At 41.4% G+C, this 24,734-nt stretch overlaps 1 protein-coding gene across 1 annotated transcript in view; it reads right to left on the reverse strand.

Annotated features, from left to right (window-relative positions):
- The window catches only part of slc4a4a (solute carrier family 4 member 4a), a 69,022-nt gene that overhangs the window by 5,068 nt on the left and 39,220 nt on the right, over positions 1–24,734 (reverse strand). Inside the window, exons 8-24 of the mRNA XM_084054221.1 lie at positions 24,304–24,380; positions 17,260–17,417; positions 16,124–16,211; positions 15,297–15,451; positions 14,633–14,731; positions 14,037–14,211; positions 13,305–13,438; positions 12,397–12,671; positions 10,306–10,376; positions 9,720–9,905; positions 9,026–9,139; positions 8,472–8,636; positions 7,908–8,086; positions 4,947–5,019; positions 3,576–3,644; positions 1,469–1,642; positions 609–770 (exon numbers count right to left, since the gene is read on the reverse strand). Of these exons, the coding sequence (XP_083910347.1) occupies positions 609–770; positions 1,469–1,642; positions 3,576–3,644; positions 4,947–5,019; positions 7,908–8,086; positions 8,472–8,636; positions 9,026–9,139; positions 9,720–9,905; positions 10,306–10,376; positions 12,397–12,671; positions 13,305–13,438; positions 14,037–14,211; positions 14,633–14,731; positions 15,297–15,451; positions 16,124–16,211; positions 17,260–17,417; positions 24,304–24,380 (2,354 nt within the window). The remainder of the gene's footprint in view (positions 1–608; positions 771–1,468; positions 1,643–3,575; positions 3,645–4,946; positions 5,020–7,907; positions 8,087–8,471; positions 8,637–9,025; positions 9,140–9,719; positions 9,906–10,305; positions 10,377–12,396; positions 12,672–13,304; positions 13,439–14,036; positions 14,212–14,632; positions 14,732–15,296; positions 15,452–16,123; positions 16,212–17,259; positions 17,418–24,303; positions 24,381–24,734) is intronic.

Genomic DNA, 24,734 nt, shown 5'->3' on the forward strand with positions numbered 1-24,734 from the left:
TTGCTCCTTAATAATAGGGGGAAATGCATGCCATCATCATGCCAACTGTCAATTAATTGCTTACATCACGCTGTCGCACTCAATCTGAACAGATAGGCCTTCTCATATCATATCCTATCGAACAGATGGGTCTTTCATGGGTCTTTCAAGTCATTAAGATAAGAAAAAAGCTGGGGTCCTTGTCTGTTTGGAGGTAGTCCAACATTTTATAACTTGCATTTTTAGGTCATTATAATGTCAAAAATAGTAATAAAAAAAGAAAAGAAAATAGCAGCTCTATTTTAGAAACATTGTTAAAGTGAAAGTTATAGTGGTCTGTGGGTTTTATGAATATTTTGCCAATGACAAGTATTAACAAGACTTGTAACTACATAATAACTACATTGGAACCATTGGAACAGTCGTTATTTTTTCCATTTACTGAAAAGTAACGGTTTGTGATAAAAGATGGTTTCCACTGTGTGCCTGCGTGTGTCCCTGTGTGTGTGCCTGCTGATACCCCCTGCGCACATTTAGGGGGTATCGGCTTGTCAGCGGGGGCTCCAAGGAGAAACGGTTATGGCATGAGAGGTATCACATCATACGGTGTAATATGTTGTAGGCCTTACATCCACGTCGCTGTCTATGCTGCCCCTCTTTTTGTTCTTCTTCTTCTTATCGTCTTCCTTCTTCTTCTTGTCCTTCTCTGGGATGACGTCGTCCAGGAAGCTCAGCTCATGCTGGGAGAACATCCAGTCCATGGCCTTCCTCACCGCCACCAGAGCAAGGATCTGAACAGAGACAAGAGAACATAGTCGTTTGAAACCTTGCACCTCCACATTTCAACTTGTTTTGTTTTGGTCGTGCGAAAATAGTGAAAATAGCAGATTTACAAGTTCACAACGCATCACAATGCGAGCTTCTAAATCTGCTATTTAACTATTTTGTAAAAAAATGTTTTGACATTTTCGAAAAGGATTAGACTTAAAATTTTACATTGGGGCACCCCACAAGTTAGGGGAGGTAAATCACCAATTGATAGAAAAAAACTACTATTTTCAGACCACTGCAAAAGCAGTCCCAGATATGCCAACCCACTCCTGTAATCTATTCGCAGGAATATTGACAATGGTGTCAAATGCTCCACTCAAGTATTCAAATGACCATAAATGACCCTGACCCATAAATATGCAAAAGATTATTACCGCCGTCATTAGTCCATGTCTCATATCAGCTCATGGAGAACACAAGATAATGTTTAACAAGTGAAATATGATTAACAGAGCCAAACCATGTCAAGCTGACTCATTTGTGCTTGCTTTGTTTCTGTTATGGAGCAGATAACAGAACAGAAATTGCATGCACCCTAGACAGTTTTTAAGTGGCTTGATTCAATATTTAGATATTTAATATTCATTTGATCAGATAAAAACTGCTATCATATGTGTGTGTACATGTATAATGACTATAGATATATTATGTTCCTTACCATGACTGGGAATATAATGGCAGCCACGGTGGACTTGAGGACCCAGAGCATAGCAAGGCATAAGACCTGGATGAAGGTGAAGAGGTGGACCTTCCTGAGGGGAACGTGACGCAGGTACACCAGGTCTGGCTGATGCTTGGCGGGCATCATCATCAGCATGATGCGGTCCATGAACTAGAGGAAAAGGGAAGAGCACATACGGTAAGCATGAAACAACAGAGTTCATGCATGCGCTAACTAAAAGTGACAAAATAACTGAAACACAAAAACACTAAGATGAACAATGCAAAACTAACTAAAATGAAATTGAATTGCATGTCAAAAACAAATTCACTATCTGATGCCATGCATTTCTTAGGCCAGCTTTTCATTGAGCTTTGATGAATCAAGGCTTTCCTGAAAAATTAAAACTAAAACTAACTAAAAACATAAATAAAAACTAAAACTACTTATCCACTCATTAAACTAACTAAAAACTGAACTAAAACGAATGAATATGTCAAAACTTTAGTTGAGTTGAACTGTTGAACTTGGGAGGGTAGAGGTAAGACCTCTGGTTTCTCTGGTGTCCTATAGCGTGGTTTACAAGTAAACCCCTGACAGGGAAATGGTTTTCACACTTCAGCTTTTGCTGCAACAGACACTATCACTAAAAAAGAAACCTTTTTGCACCAATGAATCCTCAGAGGCTTTCTTTTTGTTCCCACTTACAGAGGGAGGGGAGAATCATTCAAAACATTCAGCATTCGTTTCAAGGGCCGCTGCTATCGATTATATTCTTAGCAATGAATCTATTTATTACTTTTTCAATTAATCAAATAATCAAGAAGCATGTATCTTTTTATTTTTTATATATCAACAAATCGATTAACCACTTAAGGGTTATTTTGTAATTTGTCGCACAACGTTTTCATGCAAAAATATGGAAAAGAGACGCTCTACAAGCTAACAACGCATCAAGATGTGATGCATTGTGAGATATTAAATCTTTTTTTTTTCTTTTCTATTTTAAAACTTTTCATTTATAATGACATGCCCAAAATATGATTATTATCAATCAATTACTTTATTAGATTATTAAAAATGTATAATCAATGAAATCAATTAGTTTAAATAACTGTTGCACCCCTATACATTTGGTACTCAACTTGTCAATTGTATGATCCATTACATCCTAAAGAATGAATGGGTTGAAATTCCACACAGTGTGAGACAATATTAACCCCTTCAACCTCGTTGCCCGAGGTCTCCCAGGGGTCTATACTTGGACCCCTCCTTTTTTTCTATATCTCTTTGCTGAAAATAGCCGATCTCCAAGCTCGTGGATGAAGAGCTTGAGAGATCTGCTATTTTCAGCGAATGTTTGCATATTATAACATGCCCTGAATAGGGATGCTACAGTTGATGTGGTTAATATAATGGAGTCTTAAGAACCGCCATCCAGGTGAGCACATCCACAGAGAAAGCCAGAGGTCTGAGGACAGAGTTCAGCACCACGGCCAATGTCGGCTCCTTTCCAACTTCTATTACTAATCAGCTTGACTTGATGACACCTGCACTCTGGCTGACAAGCTGCTCACAGCTGCGCTGAATTGGTTCTGATCAAGCTTCTACTATTAATAGTGGTCAGTGTTCCTTCAACTAGAATAGTTGGCTTTGGTGGAAGGACTCAGTGCTTGGGTGCTAAGCGATACACTACTTGTGTTACCTATTTAGGAATGCAATACAAAACTAACACTGTCTTGTTTCTCATTTATTTACTAATAACTACTTAGGACCTCGACTTTCTGCTTCACTTTGTGTTTGCAATTTGCATGGACAAATACCCCAGACCGGGGGGGTGCTCCTTCCATTCCGACATCTCGCCACTCCGACTAGTGGCTTCCGCGTGCGGTTAGGGTTAGGGTTAGGGTTAGGTATAGGGTTCGTTAACGTCGGAAAGGCGACATGTCGGAAAGGCGAAATGCACCCCAGACCGGGAAGGATTTGTATTTTGTCATTTATTTTTACTTCCCCGTTCCAGCTATAGTAAAAACAATCACTGAATAAACTGTCTTAGAGCATTGCATTGCCTATCTGTGTTGGTAACAATCAGTCTTCACAGTACCTGTACTCCATTGAGAGACGCCACTCCCATGTAGAGGAATACTCCATACAGCACAGGCATAGGAATGAACTGGAAGGAAAAGAAAAGCATCGCTCAGCATTTTTCACAGTAATATTTGGGCTACAATAACATGTACTTAGTTAAAAAGCATCTATTGAAGAGATGCGTTCACTTTCAAAATGCTTAAGTCCAGTGTCACATCGTCCAAACGCTTAAACACTTTTTAACCTACCTTCATATACTGTAATTGGTCCTCACTAGAGTTCTCAAATTCTGCCCGAACCCGACACTACCTGCAGGGCCGCTTCTCCCTACACGCACACTACGCAGGTTGCGTGGGGCCCCGTCTACCCGCCGATCAAAGAGGCCCCCTCTCCGCCCCCGTGCATGTGTCCCGTATCCTGCGTAGGGCCCCTGTGGAGTCTAAAGCGGCACTGACTACCTGACCCAACGTTTTCGGGCCGGGCCGGCCCAAAATCTTTGCTAATTAGTCGGGCCGAGCCGAGCCTCGGGTTCCGTCAAGAAAAAAAATCTATTACCCCCAAAAAAGAAATGTCACCTGCCCCTAGCGGCCTAACGGTAAGGCAGATGGAAATGGCAGTGAATGTGTTGGACGCAGCTCAAAGTGAACTTTACTCAGGTATCTAGTTTGTCGCCGTCCAACCTTCCTAGCCCATGTTATTAAAGAAAAACGGGTGACAATGGCCAAAACTCTGCAAAAGAAAATCTGCAAAAGTGGGCGTTTTCAAGATGTTTTTGCCATTAACTCTGGAAAGGAAGGTCCAATCTGCTCAGTTTGAAGCTAGTAGGATGCGTGACTTTGAGGACATTAAGCACATAATGACATAATGGCACATGTATGGTAATTGTTCGGGCTGGACCAAGCCTCGGGCCGGCCAAGTAGGGCCCAGTTAGGGCCGGGCCTTCATTTTCAAGCCCGTTGAGAACTCTAGTCCTCGCTCATTGTAAGATGGCACCATTTCTGTCTACTCATTCACTGTCTCAGAGGAAGGCTGTGGACAGTTCAGGAATCTGCCTATCAGTGACATCATCGGTAGGCAGATTTGGTCATCTCAAACAAGATTTCAAACATCAAACTTAACAAAAGATATTATATATATATATAATGCAAGAACAATAATTTCAGCATGCTAACTTTCCAGGTAGAGAAAGGCTGTACTTTCTATTAGCTTGGAATCCCCATCAGTGATGTCATTGGTAGGCAGGTTTCTGAACAGTCCATATCCCACCAATGAGATGCAGAGTGAGTAGACGGAAATTGTGCCATCTTATAATGAGCATTAGTGAGGAACGATTATATGATATATATAGGTTGAAAATAGGTGATGTGCTCCTTTAACACAGCCTTACCTTGAGAATAGGAGACATGAAGACAGACAACCCTGTCAGAATGAAGACCACCACCCCAGTGAGCCTCTGCTCTCTAGAACCACAGAAAAACAACATCAAGATATTATCAGTTGATCAATGAGTCTTTGACAGTCAATGACAAACTTTTCCATATTTGCCATATATACAGTAATATATAGTGGACACTGACAGTGAATGTACATTTACTATATTTCTAGGAAATTACCCCCGGGAGTGAAAATCATATAACCTTTTGAATATTTGTATTTTCTTTCTTTTCAACACAGCAATGCATTGTCATTAAAAAGGAAACGCACTTTTGAATACTTATGTATTTATAAAAGCAAGTACTCCAGTACTTTAACTCAAGTACAACTTTCACCTGTAGTTGAGTAATGTTTGACCAGGAGTAGCTATACTTTGTCCACCACTGCTCATACAGTATTATATGTTACACACCTAGTTAATGGTCAATAGGCCTACAGTAAGACTCTGTGTCTTACCAATGTATCTAATGTTGGAGGGAAACTATTCCAGTGTTGAACATGTTGGGGAAAAATGTTAATGTTCTACAAAGGCGGATAACATTAACCCATTCAATCCAGGAACGCATCTCTGTCATTTTAGATTTCTTTGGCTATTTTTCAGAAATGCGATTTTTCAAAAATAGCAGATCTACAAGCACATGAGCTTGAATATGTGGTATTTTTTAAAAAACGTTAACACATGAGCTTGAATATGTGGTATTTTTAAAAAAACGTTAACATTTGTGCAAATCTTTGAATATATATATTTTTAAAACAAACATTTTTAACTAAAATCTTTGCTTCTGGGGGGTCCCTGGAACAACATGTTTTGAGAGAGCATGTTTTGAGGGGCCCTTGACATGAAAAAGTTTGAGAAGCACTGATTATAGCAACATACTTTTCTTTTCTTTTTTTGTAGAAAATACATTTGTAGAATCGCCAGAAGTAAAGAGTTGACTTACAAATGTTCACTTTAAAAAATATTTAACGATTTGCACAAATGTTCACGATTTAAAAAAAAAAATGTTTTGAATAGCCCAAAGAAATAAAAAAAATGACACAGATGCGTTCCCGGTCTTAATGGATTAAGCTACAGTAATATTTACCGGTAGAGGTTCTCAGCCAGTATGGGCAAAGCAAAGACAAGCACTGAGTTCACATAGCTTGTTCCAGGCTTTATACGCCAGGGGTTTCCAACCTTTTCTCGACCAGGGCCCACTTGGAAAATCTGGAAAGCCTTTGTGGCCACATGCTTTTTTACCATGTTTAGTTTCAATCAATCATGTTTAGTGTCGCAATTACAGAAGAAAGAAAATTCTATATATATTTTTAAATATTAATCTTAAGAGTTTTGACAATTATCCTGATGGCCCTCCAGTGGGCCCCGGCCACCAATACACCAATACTGTCCTCAGTCCCTCCAGCAGGACATGAGAGGTTGTTGGTTCAGCTTACAGCTGGAACAATCAGGAGGCCCATCAGGTGGCTCGTAAACAAACCAAAAGTATATTTTAAAAGTGTCTATGGAAGTGTATGCATGTGCAGTAACTTGCAGTAATTGATTTGCAAATGGAAAATTGCATTTATTTGAAAGATTTTGCCTATAATGACATGCCCAAAATAGGGACCCATGGTTAATGGAGTTAAGTAAAAATGTAATAACTTATTCAATTCAAATTACATAATTTAGTTTTTCATGAGTTTTTCATGAGCAGATGCTCTTATGCATGTGTTTCTACTCTTATGATGGTGGACTGCTAATCTCTGACCATCCGGGGTCATGTTTACTCATATTCAACACGGGGATTGATTGATAGACTAATCATTTCCTTCCTATTTCACCCTAAAATGTAAGCCAGGTTATCAGCAGGAGGAACACTCTCAAAACAAACAGAGCCCTGTGAGAGAGTGAAACCAAGACAAGGGCTGGTTAGACAGAAAGCACTGCAATATCCAGAGTGTTAACCCGTAAGGGTTACACCTTACCCTCTTTTTATTTTGTTTTTAAGATATTTTTGGGGCTTTTCTGCCTTTATTCGAAACAGGGAGAAAGTCAAGGAGTGACACGCAGCAAATCCGCCGCCGGCCTCGGGAATCAAACCCGGGACACGCTGTCAGGCATCAAAGCCTATGTGGTACCCGCCATGTAATCTGCACCCCTATTATTACCCTCTAATGAATGAATGAATTAAATTAACAGGCCAACATTTGGCGAAAATAAGTGAAAAATCGCCTAAAATAACAGATCTACAAGCTCACAAAGCATCGCTTGTAGATTGGCTATTTTCTGCTTAATGATTTGGTGTAGAGGGAAAGGAGGGGACCAAGTATAGACCAATGGGGGACAAAACGTATTACAGCGTTTAAGTGGTTAACACTTAGAACTCTGCATAATCCTATATTAAAATTGGCTTAAGGGAGTACGGGCCGGCCGGCGGACCTCTGAGGTCACTCTGACTCTAATCTGAGTTCCCAGAAGTTTTCGCCAGCTCTCGCATACAACTCTGACTCAGACATAACCGTAAACAAACCCCATACGCCCATATATAGGCAGCCACGTCACTATGACTCAGACACAACCATAAACAAACCCGCGCATCGGCAAGGACTCGAGGGAGTGCGGTGCCTGCCGCCGAGTTGTTCGGGTATGTGGTTGTCCATAACCGTCGATCCAACCAATAGGCCCATATATGGGCATGCCAATATACAGGGTATGGGCATATACTAATGACATCAGGGATCTCCATATATGAGCACAAAAGGGACACAGACAGACTCTAGATGTATCCATATACGGTATATAGATATATAGATGAACTCTAGTAATACGTAAAGAACCATATATACATTATAATCCATGAATGATTCTGAAGTCTTAGTAACCTGAGACAGAGCTCAGTCCCAGGTATTGTATAGTGTCTCGTGCAATGCCTACCTCACACCCAGGAATTTAGGCTGCTCTCCGGGGGCCGATGTCTCCGTCTCCATTTTCAGACTGTCGATGTGAGCTATGGAGATGACGGTGGCGGCCACGTACCACGGCAGACCCATGAAAGAGCACACGATCATCAGAATGGCCACCCAGAACAGGTCCAGGTGGTAGCCTGCCCCTTTCTGACACACACAACAAACACACAGAGTGGACAGTTGGTTTGGGGGCATCTTGCTCAGGCATGGATATAAAATACTGCATCAACAATTGCAATTACAATTTAGTAGACGCTCTTATGCAGAGCTACTTACAAACGTTTATTGAACTCTAGTCAATAAACAAGGTAAATAAGCACATAAATAGAGAACCGGTAGGGCCTCAAAGAGACTATGACACCAGGTAAACAAACCTAACATCTGTCTAAAAAACTAGGTAATCAATGACCTTGTGTAGCGACCCCGCAAAAGACCCAGACATAACTAGCTCTTCTTGCACCCTCATACAGAGCATAAATTAACATTAGAACGTTGCATAAAATCGCAGCGGTCTGAATTACCGCTTACACACCCTCAGTTTGTGTTCCTTCCTGTTGACGATCACAGCGGTAATCTGTTGGTCCATGAAGAGCAGGATGGTGACCAGCAAGGCAGGCAGAGCTGACGCTAGGTAAACCCACCATGGGTTAATTCCTCCAAATGGGGGAACGAACCAGCCCCGGTGAGGACTTGTTGGCTAGAGGCGTGGAACACACAACAATATTAGTGGATTAGTGGATCAACGAGATTGAAGGAAGGGCTGATTTATACTACCAAAAAGTAGCATATCTACAAGCGTATAGACCTGGTATTTTCCTTCCAGGCGTCGCTGTTATCAAATCACATGGGAATAGTCTTTTGCACATACTAAAATCTACTGTATCAATTTTTCTTGTGTACAAATGTAACCAAATGGACCCATAAGGGTCATTTGTACTCTCTCAGACTTAGAAATGGATCATTGAGGATTGTACTGTGCAGCTGAATAAAAGCACACAGCTAAAAGAATTTGTACCTTTCATCAAATCACACAAAAATACACATTTGTCCTAATACAGCAAATCATTTGTAGACACTCTGACTCACCTTGAATTCAGTTGGCACAATGAGTTTCGGGGTATCCACTCCTACGAGCATATCAACACATACGAAGATAAGAATGGCCAAGATAATGGCAAAGTCACTGATGAGCTTCCTCACCTAGAAAAAAGACCAACCCATAGCTGTGTTACCTTTTGTATGTAATATTAATGATACAAATCATACAGTACAAAACATCAGTATTTTCCTTTTTTTTCTCCAATTTAAAGTCCTTTCCCAACAAAGAGAGGTAATTGCAACTGTAATACCTGGGATTGGCAAATTGAATTCAGGAGGGAATCACCCCTTGAGCAGGGGATATATTGAACTTTTGAGCTTCAGGCAGTACTACTGTCTAAATGTCTAAATCGATGACTTCATTAAAATAAGTCCTGGATTGCAGCATTAACATCAATCAAGTCCATTTTTATCTGCACTTTTTCAACTGAAAATACATTTATGAAAAACAAGCATGTCAAGCAGCACGGTCATATGACGGAGCAACAGACAAGCGTGACAAAAGAAATGACCCACCACAGTTTTTCTGTACATATACTTGTATTGCTCCTAGTATCGATGATTTCTTGTATAGTATTGTATGTCTTGTATATGTAAATGAGCATTATTGTATAACTGTACCTCTGTACTTTTTGCAAACTGTTAATAAAGTATTCAATCAAAATGAATGATTTATCCTTACAGTGGTGGGGAAGAAAGGGCTGAACTTGAACTTCTTCAGACACATGGAGGTAGTGTAGGTGCCGAAGAACAGGATGAAGGACATCAGGGCGATGTCGGGGACAAAGTGACAGGCCTTGCCCACCAGCTCGCCTCCGTACTTCACACATTCAAGCTTGGTCAGAGATGACCATGAGGCATTCTCCGGCTGTAACAGAAACAAGCAAGCAATAACGTATTGGGCCAGTAGGGGTCACTGAAGAATAATTTCGTAGGTCTTTATTTGGCCTTACCAGTATTAGAACAAGGGTTCACAAACTTCTCAGCTTGAGACCCAAAACTGAAATTTGGTGTCTCCCCAGAAACTTGGTGCCACACGTACAAAAATATATTATGAATTTGATTACATAAGCCCTATTTAAAAAATAGTGAAAATAGCCGGTCTACAAGCTCACAGTGCGTCGCATCGCGACGCATTGTGAGCTTGTAGAGCGGCTATTTTCACTATTTTTTAAACTTCTGAAAGGGGGGGGGGGGTCCAAATACGATTTGGGGGCCCTTGACATGAACATGTTACAGCAGAACCACAGGGCAGTAGAAGGACTTACTAAATCAGTGTTGTTCCAGAACCAGGTTGAGGTTCCTTCCAGAGGATCACCAATGACGTCTGTACTGTTCTCTGTAAAAACACAACAGATACCAGCTCTCAGCACATGCTGTACAACCCTATAACAACAGTTACACACAAAACAAGACAGGCTCTAATAATAGCACAGCTTCGTGTGGATTTCATCATGTCATCATGTTGATATGAATAATATAACGGTCCCCACTCCTTTGGGGTATTTTTTGGGTCAGAGTAGATTTGCAAATACGTGGAATTTGTCCTCTGGATTTAGCTATTACAGTAGGAACAGTGGGCAAGTGCCATTACTACAGCACCTGTGGAGTTGTTAAGGATTAAGTGTGTTGCTCAGGAACACTTAGACACATAGACCGGGGCCGGGGGGCAAACCGGGGACCTTCTGTTTCTCAGACGGCCTCCTTACCCATTCATCTATGGCCTCCATGTTGCTATGATGTCATATTGACCTCCAAATATGTTGTGTATTAGTTATTTGCCTCTCCGTTGACTTCCAGTATAAATTTAAGTAAAAAGAAAAAAGGTTGAATATTTCAAAAAGTATAAAACATATGAAAAATATTTGGGAATTTACTTCCCTGTTAGTTATTTGCCTCTCCATTGGGGATTTACTTCCCTGGCTTACTGGTATTGGCAGCATGCATTCGGCACTGATCAGGCCAGTGGTTTGCAATATTAGCAAGCAGACAGACAGACAGACAGACAGACAGACAGACAGACAGAGACTGACAGGCAGACTCACTCCATACTGTAGGGGTCACGCCATAAAAATGTAAATGTAACTCTTGTACAAATGTCTGTTGTATGTTGCTTTACATAAGGCATACTCAATTACTTTTTTATCAAAATGTACCAATGTACAAAAAAAGCTATTTCAGTGTATTTTAGGAGCATTTAAAAAAACATATTTTTTTTAACCTGACGTGTTTGTGATATATTACTATATGTGGTTTGATTATCTGATTTACTGCCCAAAGTATATCAAGGAAGGACTGGGTTCATGCCTGTTCTTTTGACTTTGCCTGTTTCACAAGCAGTGTGGTTTGTTGTGTCAGATGCTCCCCAGTCCCCACACCACGAGAGACTTTTTCACAAACTCAATATTTAAAGACTCAGCTCAGTGGTCAGCAGCCTTTCAGAGTACTCTGCACTGGCATGTTGACAGCTGTCCTCTCCCCTAGTGCACTACATGGAGCTGAAAATGTGTGCGTGCGCGCGTACGTGCATGCGAGTGTGCATGCGCCGAGTGTACCACCAGTGTGGTACTGTCAGGACAATCCTGAGTGTCAAAGGAGAGAGTACCCATTTATCAGCTTCAATTGTATAGTGTTGCAGCTCCAACTTTGTTTGTGTCATCACTTCCTACTTCACTTGTTTATCCCCTCCTGTATGAGTTCTTTCTCCTGATTGGTTAAAGTTAGTATCCGACCTGAAAGTTCATTTTCTGTTTACCAAAGAGCTGGAGAGACAGGGAGACCCCCCCCCCTGTTACTGAACACTCACTCCATAACAATCATTGCTATCAGGATATAGAGCTATTTAACACAAATAGTAACAAAAACATATCACTTATACTGCACCTTTAACACTCAGGATTCTGCAGTGACAGTGGAATCCTGAGTGTCTGTGCGTGCGTGTGTGCGTGCGTGTGCGTGTGCGTGTGTGCTCTGAAGCAGCAGGGGTGGTCAAGTTTGTGGGCCCCCCAAACTTTACATTTCACCATTGAGACGCATCTGGAAGGGCTGGCTCTGTTTCACTAATCATTTATTCCACACAGACAGGGGGATTATTTGTTATCCAGCCAGCTCTTGTAAAACCCAATTACTGTCATAAAAGTCCTTGACCTGGATCAAAGAAGTGCCAGGGCCAGGCCTGAGCCATGTCAAACCCCGATATTTAGTTGACCGTATTCTTCTGAGCCCTATATGAAGTTTTGCTTTTCTTTGTTCTTTTATATTTATTTACCCAGGGGTAGGTATGCTGAGTAAACATGCTGTTTTTCAGCAACCCCATGCACAAGTACATGCACATGTGGATAAAAGATTTGCGGTCTTACCTAAAATGGCCGGGGCCATACAGAGGCAGTCGTACTGCGTCACAAGGTTCTCCCTAAAGTCTGGATTGATGGGGTAGTGGTGAGCCATTTTGATCATCTTCTTGAAGGCATCGTAGATGAATATGAAGCTGATGAGCGAGGAGAAGCCTTCCTCCGTGAAGCGGGTGAAGTACTGCACCAGGAAGCTGGCATCGGTGGCCACCAGAACCAGGCAGAAGAAGGCGGACCACAGGCCAATCCACAGACGGAACTCCAAGTAATCCAATGAATTATCTCTTTAGGAACAAACAGAAAACAACCATCCACTGTTGTTAAGCCTCATGATGGTGTCAAGCCTGTTTTAAGGGCCGTTCAAACCAAGCACTATAACTATAATATATCTCTGCTGTCGTGTCGGGCAGAAACCAACTACAAAATGTTCATTTATCAGGAAATGAAAAAACAAGGTTTTGTCCATCATTGATAAGAACAGCTGAATGGGCCTCCAAGCTCACAATGAGGTTGGAGGTCCAAAGGGGGTGGAGCCTGGAGTCAACAAAACCAGCAAACTCCACCCCCCCTTTGGTGGACTTAGCTGGTTTAGCAGACTGTTTGAGGATCCAATGGAGTTAGCTGGTTTTGTCAGAAGCGCTTTTTAATACGTTTCATTGGTTCAATATTTGTATATTTTGTTAACCAACACACAGACGTAAAGGGTGTTCATTAGCACTGATTGGTTTGAAAAACAAAATTAAAGCTGAAAATGTAAAGCTGGTTTCTGCCAGACAGCGACGATATGTACTGTAGTTTCAAAAAATCTTCTAACTCAAAGACAATGGTGAATGATGATATATTTATAGTTATATCATTTTTTCTTGAACATTTTGTGACATGTGAAAAATGCAGCAGCCTCCCGCAAACATACGTACTTGCTGAAATTGAAGAGCAGCCGTTCAAAGACCAGAACGGGGCCTGTGCTGCTGAGGATGGTGAGAGGCTGTCCACCCAGCAGGCAGAAGAGACCACCGGCTATCGCAGTTCCCAGGAAGCTCTCCAACACTCCCTGCACGCATAGAGGGACATATTCCATCAAGTTCAAGCAGCAATGATGATCACTGTTAAAGCCCTGTGCTTTTTACCCCTTTGTCCTTAAGCCAATTCATTCCTCCCCACACACATTTCCACAGCATGTGCTGCCACTGCTCACCTGCCAGAGAGGAGCCCCCACCGGGAGGACGTAGAGCCACCGCTCTACTGCTCCCGCCCAACACTCCCTGCTGACAGGTGCCGCCCCACCCCGTAGGAGTACGTGCCAAATATCACCCTCTCCACCCGGCTGATGAGCCCCGTATTGATCCCCGTATTGATGTTGTCATCAATGTTTGTTTATTGGACAGACATACATACATACATACATACATACATACTGTACATACGGACACACGGACAAAGTCATGTATAGGAGTGGTTGCCTTCGGCACCACTCAAAACGAAGCATCACAGCATTGGGTGGCCAATGGGCTGCATGGTAATAAAGATGATAGGAACCACACAGAAATATGGTTCCCTAACCTAATCTACAAGCTGGGACACCTTCGTACGACGGAGTATAAATTAGGCATAACCTGACCTATAATCAGCCATTACCAAACATGACTGACCTGCATGTTTTCTGTAGCATCTCCCAGCAAACCACCAAATGTGATGGCATTTGTCACAGTTCCCAGGTAAATAAACAAAATGGCTGACAGGGCTTGGATGTGAAATGCATCTGTGAAGTCACTGACAAAAAACGGCATTTTCCTTTTGATATCAAGGATGAGACCACCGCAAAACCTGGAACGACAGAAGCAAACCACACATTTTGTTCATCAACATCCTAGGAAGCAGTGACGATAACAGCAACAACACAAGCTATCTATTATTTTCTTTGTGATTATTCCAATTTTTTGTATCTATTTTATATACATTTTGTTATTCACTGAATTGCACATTCTTTTCATGCAAAAAGAATGAAAATAGTCTACTAATCTACAAACTGACAAGAGCTGTAAGCTTGTAGATATTTTTTAATTGTTTTTTGAAACCTTTCGCCTATAATGACCAAAATAGGGATGTTTATTAATCAATAATTGTATTAAAGTATCGATTATTTTTCAAATAATTGATTCAATCAATTAGTTCCATTAACTGCTGCACCCCTACACAGTATATCAGTACTGTACCTCCCTATTATGTTTAGTTTGATCAGTCATACCTGCCAGTCTTCTTTAGCTCGTCTCCTATCTCATGACCCCCTCCACCTCCATCATGTGGCATGTCACCATTCATCTGTGAGCTGTCACCCCCCTTCTTTCTGAAACACACACACACACACACACGTTTTATAGAAGGGAACTGTTTCACCATCGATTACATACTGTAGATATAGATTAATACATGAAAACAATTACTGTAGTGACTGTAGGGTCCTGCAATTAAGTAGCTCAACTATCTTTAATTAAATAAGTATAATCATAGCTCAGTATCCTGAGCAACCATTTAATATGACCTCCCCTGGGTTCTGATTATGGTGATTCATAACTAAGCATGAATGTAGGCCTACTTGAATGTCCTCACACTGAACGAATATCACAACTTTTACATGACATCGCCCTACACTTAGACCGAGACTAACAACTGTACACAGTAAAAGAGTTTTAATTTATCCATTTGTAACCGAGAGTGTACAAATGTAACCAAATGGAGCCTCTCAGAGTGAAATTAAGAGGATTTCACTGTGTACACAATACATACTTTACTCATGTTACTACTGCTTTGAACGCACAGCCTGCGTAGCAAAAAAAAACAGAATGGCAGATGACAACATGAGAGCCACGTGTGACTACAAAGAGGCACTGTGTGTGTCCATGAATAAAGACCTTTTGTCAGCGGAGGGAATGGATTTTGGAGGTTCTATCCTGATGTTAGGGTCCCACTCTCCAGGGGGCAGCACAATCACCTCATCCAGGAACTCATCGATGCCGGCCAGCAGGTCGAGTCGATCCCTGGCCTTATACGCTATGTCATGGAAAACCTTAACAGAGACAGATGGAAGCACAGCATTGTATTAATGGCTTCTTAACTGTGGTCAATCCACTTCTAATCCAATCACTTCAAAATTGCGATTCGAAAGGGCAATTAGTTTTATATCGGCAGAACAGGTCTTTTTTTTTTTACGTATTGAAAATGTCTTTATTTCTTTGAAAATATGTAAGCTGAAAAGGAGGTGGCCCTCGATCCAGACAGATGTCTGTCCAGGCCTGAAAGTGTCACTTTATCTGCGCATGGGAAGACAATCGAGTGAGACAATCCTTTTAGTACATTCTACATTGTAATGCTTAATCTATTCTTAATTGCCTGCCAGTGTCTCACACCGAAAACAGCTCATCTAAAAGCTCATAACGGGTCACGATGCAACGTGTTATGAGCTTGTAGATCGACTATTTTCAGTGTGCGACACTGGCGCGCAACCAAATATAAATACGTTTTTTTAACCCATTAAGACCTGGAACGCATCTGTGTCACTTTAGATTTCTTTTGGCTATTCAAAAATAGCAGATATACAAGCTCATAGCACGGCACCGAGTGCCGCTCTACGAGCTTGTAGATCTGCTATTTTTGAAAAATCGTGAAAATTCTTTTTTAATATTTTTTTCCGACTTTTTTTGAGGATTTAGATTTTTTTAGACACGGCCTCAAGTCATACCTCATCTGTCATGAGTGTGGCAATGGCTCTCCCGATTTCATGGTATGACTTTCCTTTGCCTTTGGGTCCCAGAAGGATGAATAAAAATCTGAAAATGGCAAAAAGGGGAGAAAAAAAAGTATATTAATTAACAGGAGCACCTTGGACACTGAGTAGTCAGTAGAGTAATGCATTAAAATACCTGAGAAAAGATGCATGGGTTCTGTTGAGGACATTTTACTATTAATGATTATAAACTTTTATGAATAATTTATAATTCAATTAATTGTAAAAAAAAAAAGAAAAAGAGGAAGAAAGGATGCCGTTCTAACACATATTACTGTCTCCTTGAATACATCTCGCTGTCTCTCATTAAAAGTGTGTCAATTATCTTTATTAGAACAGGTACCCTATACTACACATACAGGCTAGGGGGGGGGGTTGCAGCAAAATGTGTGGTTATGGTATCAAAATATGAGTTATTTCAGAATAGCCAATCTACAAGGTCACAACAGAATCGCTATGCATCGCTGCGCAACGCGTTCTGAAAGAATCTTAGATTTTTTTTGGGTATATTTTTGTAACATTTTAACAACATAAATCTTATATGGGGGGTCCCCGGCACCAAATATTTTCAGATGGGCGTCCACGGCTGAATACATATTGATTTAGGGGTCCTTGACATGAAAAGGGTTGAGAACCACCGCTACAGGGACAGCACACACATGATGTTTCACAGTGGCGTGCACAGACATTTTGAGGGGCAGGTGCTCAAGTAAATTATACTTTTTTTTTTGTTGACTTGGTCTGCTCTTTTTTCCCTCTACACCTAAACCTCTTTGCTGCGAGACGTTGTGGGCTTGTAGATCGGCTATTTTTGGCTAAAGTTCTCCTCAGAAAAGGGATGCTAGGTATCGAGTGGTTATGGTAAAAAGAAAAATCATATCACATAAAGAATTGGCGGACCCCCTGTAGTAACTCTGAGGATCCCCTAGGGGTCCCGGACCCCCAGTTGAAGACCCCTGCTGTAAACTGAAAAAAATAAAACTTTTTTTCAAAAGGGCACCTCTGGTCGAGAGGGCAAAGGGCAGGTGCTCTAGCACCACCTAGAGTCTATCTGTGCACGTCCCTGATGTTTCACTGTGCGTCCTGGTTACCTGGTGGGAACAGGAACCTCTGTCAGGGCCCCAAGCATCACAGCTTGCTGCAGACGAACCAACGCCACAAACGGCGCGTCCAGGAAATCCACCTCCCCCACCAAGATGTTGGAGGCCTCAGCGTCTCTGGGTAACTTCTTCATGAACTTGTTCCTCAGCTGAAAAGCACAGAGAGAAGGTGGGGGGGGGGGGACAGGGAGGTAGGGGAGGGAGGCGTTAAATGTTACGTTCACACCAGCAAGCTACCTTTCCCTGGAATTAGACAAGAAATATATATCAAACACGACAATCAGTCTTTGGAATCCGAAACCTTCCCATTCAAGGCAAATACCAAACCAGGAGGCACCCGGGGGAAGGAGGTAAATGATTAGTGGCAACAAATCAGGGGTGGAAGTTTTTTTTTTCACTTAAAAGTAGCAAAACCACAATGTAGAAATACTCTGTAGTAAACGTCCTGTATTAAATATGGTACTCGAGTAAAAGTACAAAAGTATTGGCATTAAAATATATGTAAAAGTACTCATTATGCAGATTTCTTAAAATCTTTCAAAAAATAACCGATCTACAAGCTCACAATGCTCACTTACAAACACGCTGTAAGCTTGTAGATCAGCTTTATTCGAATACAATTATAAAATAAAGCTGAAATAGGTTTTGTGTTGTATAATGTTTTTGTAATAATAATTTATATGAAATAACTTGAAAATAAAGTTTTCAAATAATTGTAGTGGAGTAAAAAGTACAATATTTACCTCTGTGATGCAGTGTATTGAAAATGTACCTCAAAGTACCTCAAATCTGTACTTAAGTACAGTACTTGATTTGGATTAGATTTCACTTAAGTAAATGTACTTAGTTACTTTCCACCACTGGCATTTATGTGTGCGGCGGGCATGGAGAGATGGATGAGGACATGAAGAGAGACCTGGAGCTCAGCAGGACATTAAGGGCTTGTGTCTGTGTCTCCAAGGAAATGCTGGTGAGCAGCTAGTCCATTATGTTCCTGTTTTTATCTTTACTGGCGTGCAAACTGAGAGAACTGCTATTCAAAGTTGTTTCAACGGACCCCTATCTGAAAAGGTTTTGTAGAGACCCCATAAGAGAAGATTTGTGCGTTAAATGTTTTTTTCCAAATGATGATGAAGTTCAGTAAGTATAACATAGGGTTAAAGTGTTTAAAGTGATTAGGAGGCTGTATTAACCATTTTGCTGGTGACCCCCTGGAACCCCCTTAAGTACCCCTGGGGGTCCCCGTACCCCACTATGAGAACCGCTGATGTAAACACTCCTGAACTCATCAAAATGCTCTGGTGTAAAAAGTCCAGCTCTTTGACATAAAGGTGCATGTGTGCGCATGAGTGCGTGTGTGTGTGTGTGTGTGTGTGTGTGTGTGTGTGTGTGTGTGTGTGTGTGTGTGTGTGTGTGTGTGTGTGTGTGTGTGTGTGTGTGTGTGTGTGTGTCTGTGTGTGTGTGTGTGTGTCTGTGTGTGTGTGTGTGTGTGTGTGTGTGTGTGTGTGTGTGTGTGTGTGTGTGTGTGTGTGCATGTGTGCGTGCATGCTTGCGTGTGTGTGTGCGTGCGTGCCTGTAACCCCCCCCCCCCCCCCCCCCCACACACACACACACACACACACACACACGCACACACACTACAGCAAGTACCGACGATAGTGAATAATGATGTTTGGTCTTTCAACTTGTTCTGTTAAATGGTGGTTGAAAACTCCAGCGATGCATTAGATTCCAGTGGTCATTGAACCACGAACCCTCCACCCACAGGTCATGTGACCATGACACTTATTCAATGCACAACTTGAACTTCCACTTTTATCACATAAATCAACCACGCTACACTTTGATCCATCATAATATTATGCCCCTCATTAGATTTGTCTCTAATGATAACAACTGTAGCATACCTGTGTCCAGATTTAAGTCATTAATATAAAGACTTCAAAGACTACAAATCATAAACATTAAGATAAGACTGTCATGGAACACCGCTGTGTTACAAATTAACTTGAAAACACCAGAAGCAGAGTGGAAAATATTTACAACGGAGCACCCAAGGACAACTATGGAATAATGAATATGATGACAGATGTTGTGCACTTATACTTTTTGTAATAATAACAGAATTAACTAAATCATTTCATTACTGACTAAAGTACTTTAATTAGCCTCAGCCTCATCATTCTTTGTTTCCATCACGGTACCCATGCAAAGACTGAGCACTATAACTATATCGTTCACCATCATATTCTTTTTTATGTTTGGTGTGAACTCGTCCATCCACTTGACTTAGAACGATTTTTAAAACTATATTTTTACAGTTATAGTTGTAGTTGTAGTGCTCAGTGTGAATGGCCCTTAACAATTAAATGACTGATTGCATCTGTGAGAAACTGCAAGGTTCATTTCCCCTCCGCTCCACAAGGAGACACCACAATGGGATTCAGACTGGTACCTGTGGTGGTGACCTCACTTCCTCCCACTATAAAAGCAGGACTGGATTCCCATTTCCCCTCTTGTCCTTTGTTTCCAAACACATGCAGCCGGCCTGTGTTTGCCGTGTGCTGCTGATGTACCACTGATGTTTGCCGTGCGTCTGTTAAACCTGGTATAATGTAAGTTCCAGTGTTTTACTTCTAGTGACGTGGATTATATGATTATATTTAAGAATTGATGAACTTGAGTTATATGGATATTTAGATGTTTAATATTATGAAGTAAATACTTGGCCTATTATTATTTTGATGATATACCTTCATGTATAATATAATTTAAAGGCCATATCTATGTTTGATATTTTATCTGGCATGATATTATAATTTGTATCTTTGTGTCTTTGTTTAGAACCATGGCATCATCATGAAACCCAATGTCAACCCTATTCATCATTATCCGGCTAAATAAACTGGATATTTGATTGCAACCTTTGTTTCCTGGTGGTTTGTGGCTCCAGTATGAACTTTAAATCCTAACAGCATCTGACCCTGAATCAATGCAATAATATCACCACATGATTGCCGATATTTATTATTATTATTAACATCTCTCAATCTAGTTAACAATGAGGGATAAAATACAGCAAAGACATACACACTGAAATCTTGAGCATTCATTTAACCACTTATTTACAAAAAAGTAGGACACCAGCCTACTCTGGGACCAAGCAATGTATTTTTATCAATCGTGAAAATGTGTGCAAATCTTTGAATAATATGTTTTTTAAGTGAACAATTGCAAAGATGTGAGTTACATTTTTATTATATTCAAAGATTTGCATAAGTGTTCACAATTTAAAAAAAATAGCAGATCTACAAGCTCAATGAGCTTGTAGAACACAGATGCATTCCCAGTCTAAATGGGTTAAGCATCTACAAGCTCACAAGCTGTGAGCTTGTAGATTGTTTTTTTGGGGCGGTGTAGCCGCCCCCTATAAGAGAGTTTTGGACACCGACCAATCCTGCACCGTGATTGGCCAATAGTCTACAACGCATTGTATACCCCTAACCCTTCCATTGTTAATGCAAATCGATACTTTTGCAAAGTCAGCCAATCACATTACAGCTAGTGTCATCACCACTAACTGTAATGTGATTGGCTGACTTTGCAAATTCAGGACTGTGATTGGCTAGCGAAACACATGACATATGTGCAGCCCTATGAATAGCAGTATGGACTTTAAAAAAAGTTATTTATCCTTTTTTAAATTGAGTTATGTTGTGATGACCACACACCGCCCACTTGGCCCAAACATAGAGGTTACCAGTGTGAGACCCCAGGTGTTTGTACTTGACCCCGTCCTTTTTTCCCCTCAACACCAAATCTCTTTGCCAAAAATAGCCTATCTACAATCTCACAATGCGTCTCATTGCAAGGCGATGTGAGCTTGTAGATGGGGTGGCATTGGCTCTGGAGGTAGAGCGGCCGCTTTGGAATTGGAAGGTTCCCGGTTCAATCCCCCGGTTCCCCGAGTTAGTATCCTTGAGCAAGACACTGAACCTGTAACTGCTCCTGATGGTTTTCTCCGCCGTTGGTGTGTGAGTGTAATGCACATTGTAAAGGAGGCCTTTGGATAAAGGCGCTACATAAATGGACCATTTACCATTGAGATCGACCAAAAAATCGCCTATTTTGCTGTATGATCGTGCTGTGATGACATGATCAGAATAGGGACGCTAGGTGGTTAAGGCGAAGGGCTAAACCTGTTTAATTACATGCCCAGTCACTGCTAATCCAATTAACACAGTCCTGTGCCTTGGATCTCTTATTTTGTTGAGCTTCGTGTGCCATTTGGTGTTGGGTTTCTTGTTACGGGGATTTTTCTATCGAATAGGTTAAATAGATTTGCCATAATTGATTCAAGGGATTGTCTTTTAAAAGTTAGTTTCTTTTGGCTGACATCCATGTGTACTGTACTGTATGTTTGTCTATTTTGGCTAGACATTGACGTGTGTGATTGATTGACATTTGAATATACTGTACAATTCTCTTGGTGCTTAACTTTTATGTTTCTTACATATTATGTAAAAAGTCTGGATGAAAACTGAGACAGTAACTAGGCACCTGTGCTTGGAGAATTTTTAGGTTACCTGAAATGGAAACTAGCCTGACATGGTGCAGACCGCAGGTAATTAGAAATAAGCCAAATTAATAACTAAGATAAATCCTCATGTCTGGTCCTCAAATATACCGTCTGCAACCAGATGATAAATTATTTTGGAAGAGCAAAGCGTCACAGTCTCCCACATGAGGCCAGTTTGAAACAGGTTAGTGTGCGTCCACAGTGATACAAATCATGAACAGCGCAACCAGCTCCCACAGTGGACGTTTAATAGGCCAGTGATAGGGGTTCAACCACTGAGAGGGCTTATCTACCTTGTTCTCCAATCTGTCTCCCACTCATTCTGTCACACAGCACCTCATACTAGACCACTAAGACCCAATTTTGTTGTCCCAGCGGTATATCCTGGATGAGATCATTTGGAAGCTGTGGACAAATGCCAACTGAGAACTGTAGTTTGAAGTGTGTCTATGTGGGAAAGAGCAATGAGCTAAGAGTGGTGTGAAACCATTACCCACTTAGCTAAGTTAAATGCTCATGCTTGCTTTATACGTGGTTGCGCCGTGTGGCACACCGAAAATAGCAGACGTACAAGCTCACAATGAATTTTGTGAGCTTGTACATCTGATATTTTTGGTGTGCAACACTGGTGCGCAGCTAAGTACACTACTCTACAAAGCCAAAGTGCTATGCAAAGAATCAAACAGACTTTTTTTTTAAAGGCTTTAAAGTGTTTCAACTGGCCAACCACATGAAGTATATACGTAGGTTTTAAGTGGTTAAAACAGAGATTGAAAGTCAATGGTAAATTGATCCAATGCAATGAGGGATAAAATACAGCAAAGACATACACACTGAAATCTTGAGCATTCATTTGACCACTTATTTACAAAAAATTAGGACACCGGCCTACTCTGGGACCAAGCAAGCATGGAATGGAATGGTTGCCGAGTGCCGCGCTATGAGCTTGTATATCTGCTATTTTTGAATAGCCAGACAAATCTAAAATGACACAGATGCTTTCCCGGTCTTAACGGATTATGGTAAAATAAAATGTGCACGACGTGCGCGTGCCGTGCGCGACGTCATTAAAATAGCGTTCCGCCAATAAAATAAATCACCATTACACCCCTGGTGGCGGGTGGTTGTGGCCCTGTCCAAAGTACACCGTACCAAACCCCCTACTGTCTTGACACAGTCTGCACTGTCCCCCCCTGCTCTCCTGTAAATGGCACACCGGGGCGGTGTGTGATGCACAAACAGGCACAGTTTGACGGATGACTGACTGACTGGTTGCACACTCATTGAATGTACAGGACGTCGAGGCGGGGAGAGGGCACGCACCCCCGCTGTGCTATAAAGCTTTGTTCAAAGCATGGGGGAGGGGTCGGTCGGACAATCCAAGCAGCACAGACACTGTCCCAGTGTATCTGTCAGTCCGCTTGGTATGCATGCAGGACTGTACAGAAGCATCACTGTCCAAATGCTCATGAGGCTCATTGTACACTGTGGCGTTCTTATCGGTCTATTATTTGGCATTATGAAGTAACGATTAAGAAAGCCCTGCCATAGTGATAAAAATGACTTTCTGTAAGCCATACTTGGTTCTTGTAGAGACATAATAAATTGCAGAAACAGGATGGATAAGATATGGAGAGCCGCATGCTTTGAGTGCCAAAGACAAATAGAGGGGGGGGGGGGTTGCACTCTCTTATCTTCACCCGACAGATCAAATAAGACCTAAGACAATGTAAAGTATCGTGCAGTACAGTCAGCTGTGATGGTAGACTAGAAATATTACAGGTGTGTGTGTTGTGAAGTTTCTCAAAGTGGCCATGGTAACGTTTATGTGATCCTATCACCTTCTATGGTTCAGAACAGCCGGTGCAGACTGGATCAAGACAGTAGGGGTTTGGTACAGTGTACTTTGGACATGGGCCACAACCAGCCCTAAGCAGCAGGCTGGCTGGCTGATCTCTTGAGTTGCTTTGCATTGGATCAATCTACAACTGACTTTCAATCTCTGCTTTTAACCACTTAATCCCTACACTGCGTGTTGCAAAACAAATAGTAATCTACGCCGATCTACAAGCCCACAACGTGTCACACTGCAATGTGTTGTGGGCATGTACAGTACATGCGCTATTTTCGCGGAATGTTCGCCTATTTGTGACTGGGTCCAGCGGTTCGTGCCAGGCGTAGGCCCACATAATTTTCCAGCTAAAAGTACGGAATATAAGATTCTAAATTATGTGTCATACATTAAAACTAGAAATTATTTGAATCATATTATGCTTCTATAACTGTAGTTAGACTTTTCTAAATTGCGGACTTCGGTCACATTTTTGTCTATTTACGCTTCACGGCAAATATGTAGCTGTACATTCGGTGGAATGTTCGCCTATATTCGCCTAATACGACATGCCCAGAACAGGGGACGGTAGGGTTCATGTGGTTAATATAACGGGTTCACTCACCTGTTCTTTGTCTGGTTTGTCAGAGATGTCATTCATGCTGCTGGAGGTCAAGTTCCGATGTGTCATGGCAGGACTACCTGTTTAAAAGAGGAAAAAAGCCAAGTGGTTATGCTGGACTTAGCACCACCTGCCTGATGCATGAACTGAATAGAAAGTTGGATGGAAGTAACCCCCGGAAAAGACAGTGGCCCAGTTTGCCCTTCATGCAGTAGGCTACCCAGTACACACACACACACACCAAGGGATAAGAGAATATTCTTCATGCAATCCACTGGGCGGAAATGTCAGAAGAAAACTACATTTAGGACTATCTGCAAATAAAGGCTATGACAATCCCTAATTAAACATTCTAATGAACTACATTTACCGTCTCAACCTTTCAAGACCAAAGAATTGCGTACAAAAATGTCATGCCGTGTCTGAGAATGCAC

The sequence above is a fragment of the Gymnoscopelus microlampas genome (genome assembly GCF_963454915.1).
Source record: "Gymnoscopelus microlampas genome assembly, chromosome: 4".
Lineage (NCBI taxonomy): Eukaryota > Metazoa > Chordata > Actinopteri > Myctophiformes > Myctophidae > Gymnoscopelus > Gymnoscopelus microlampas.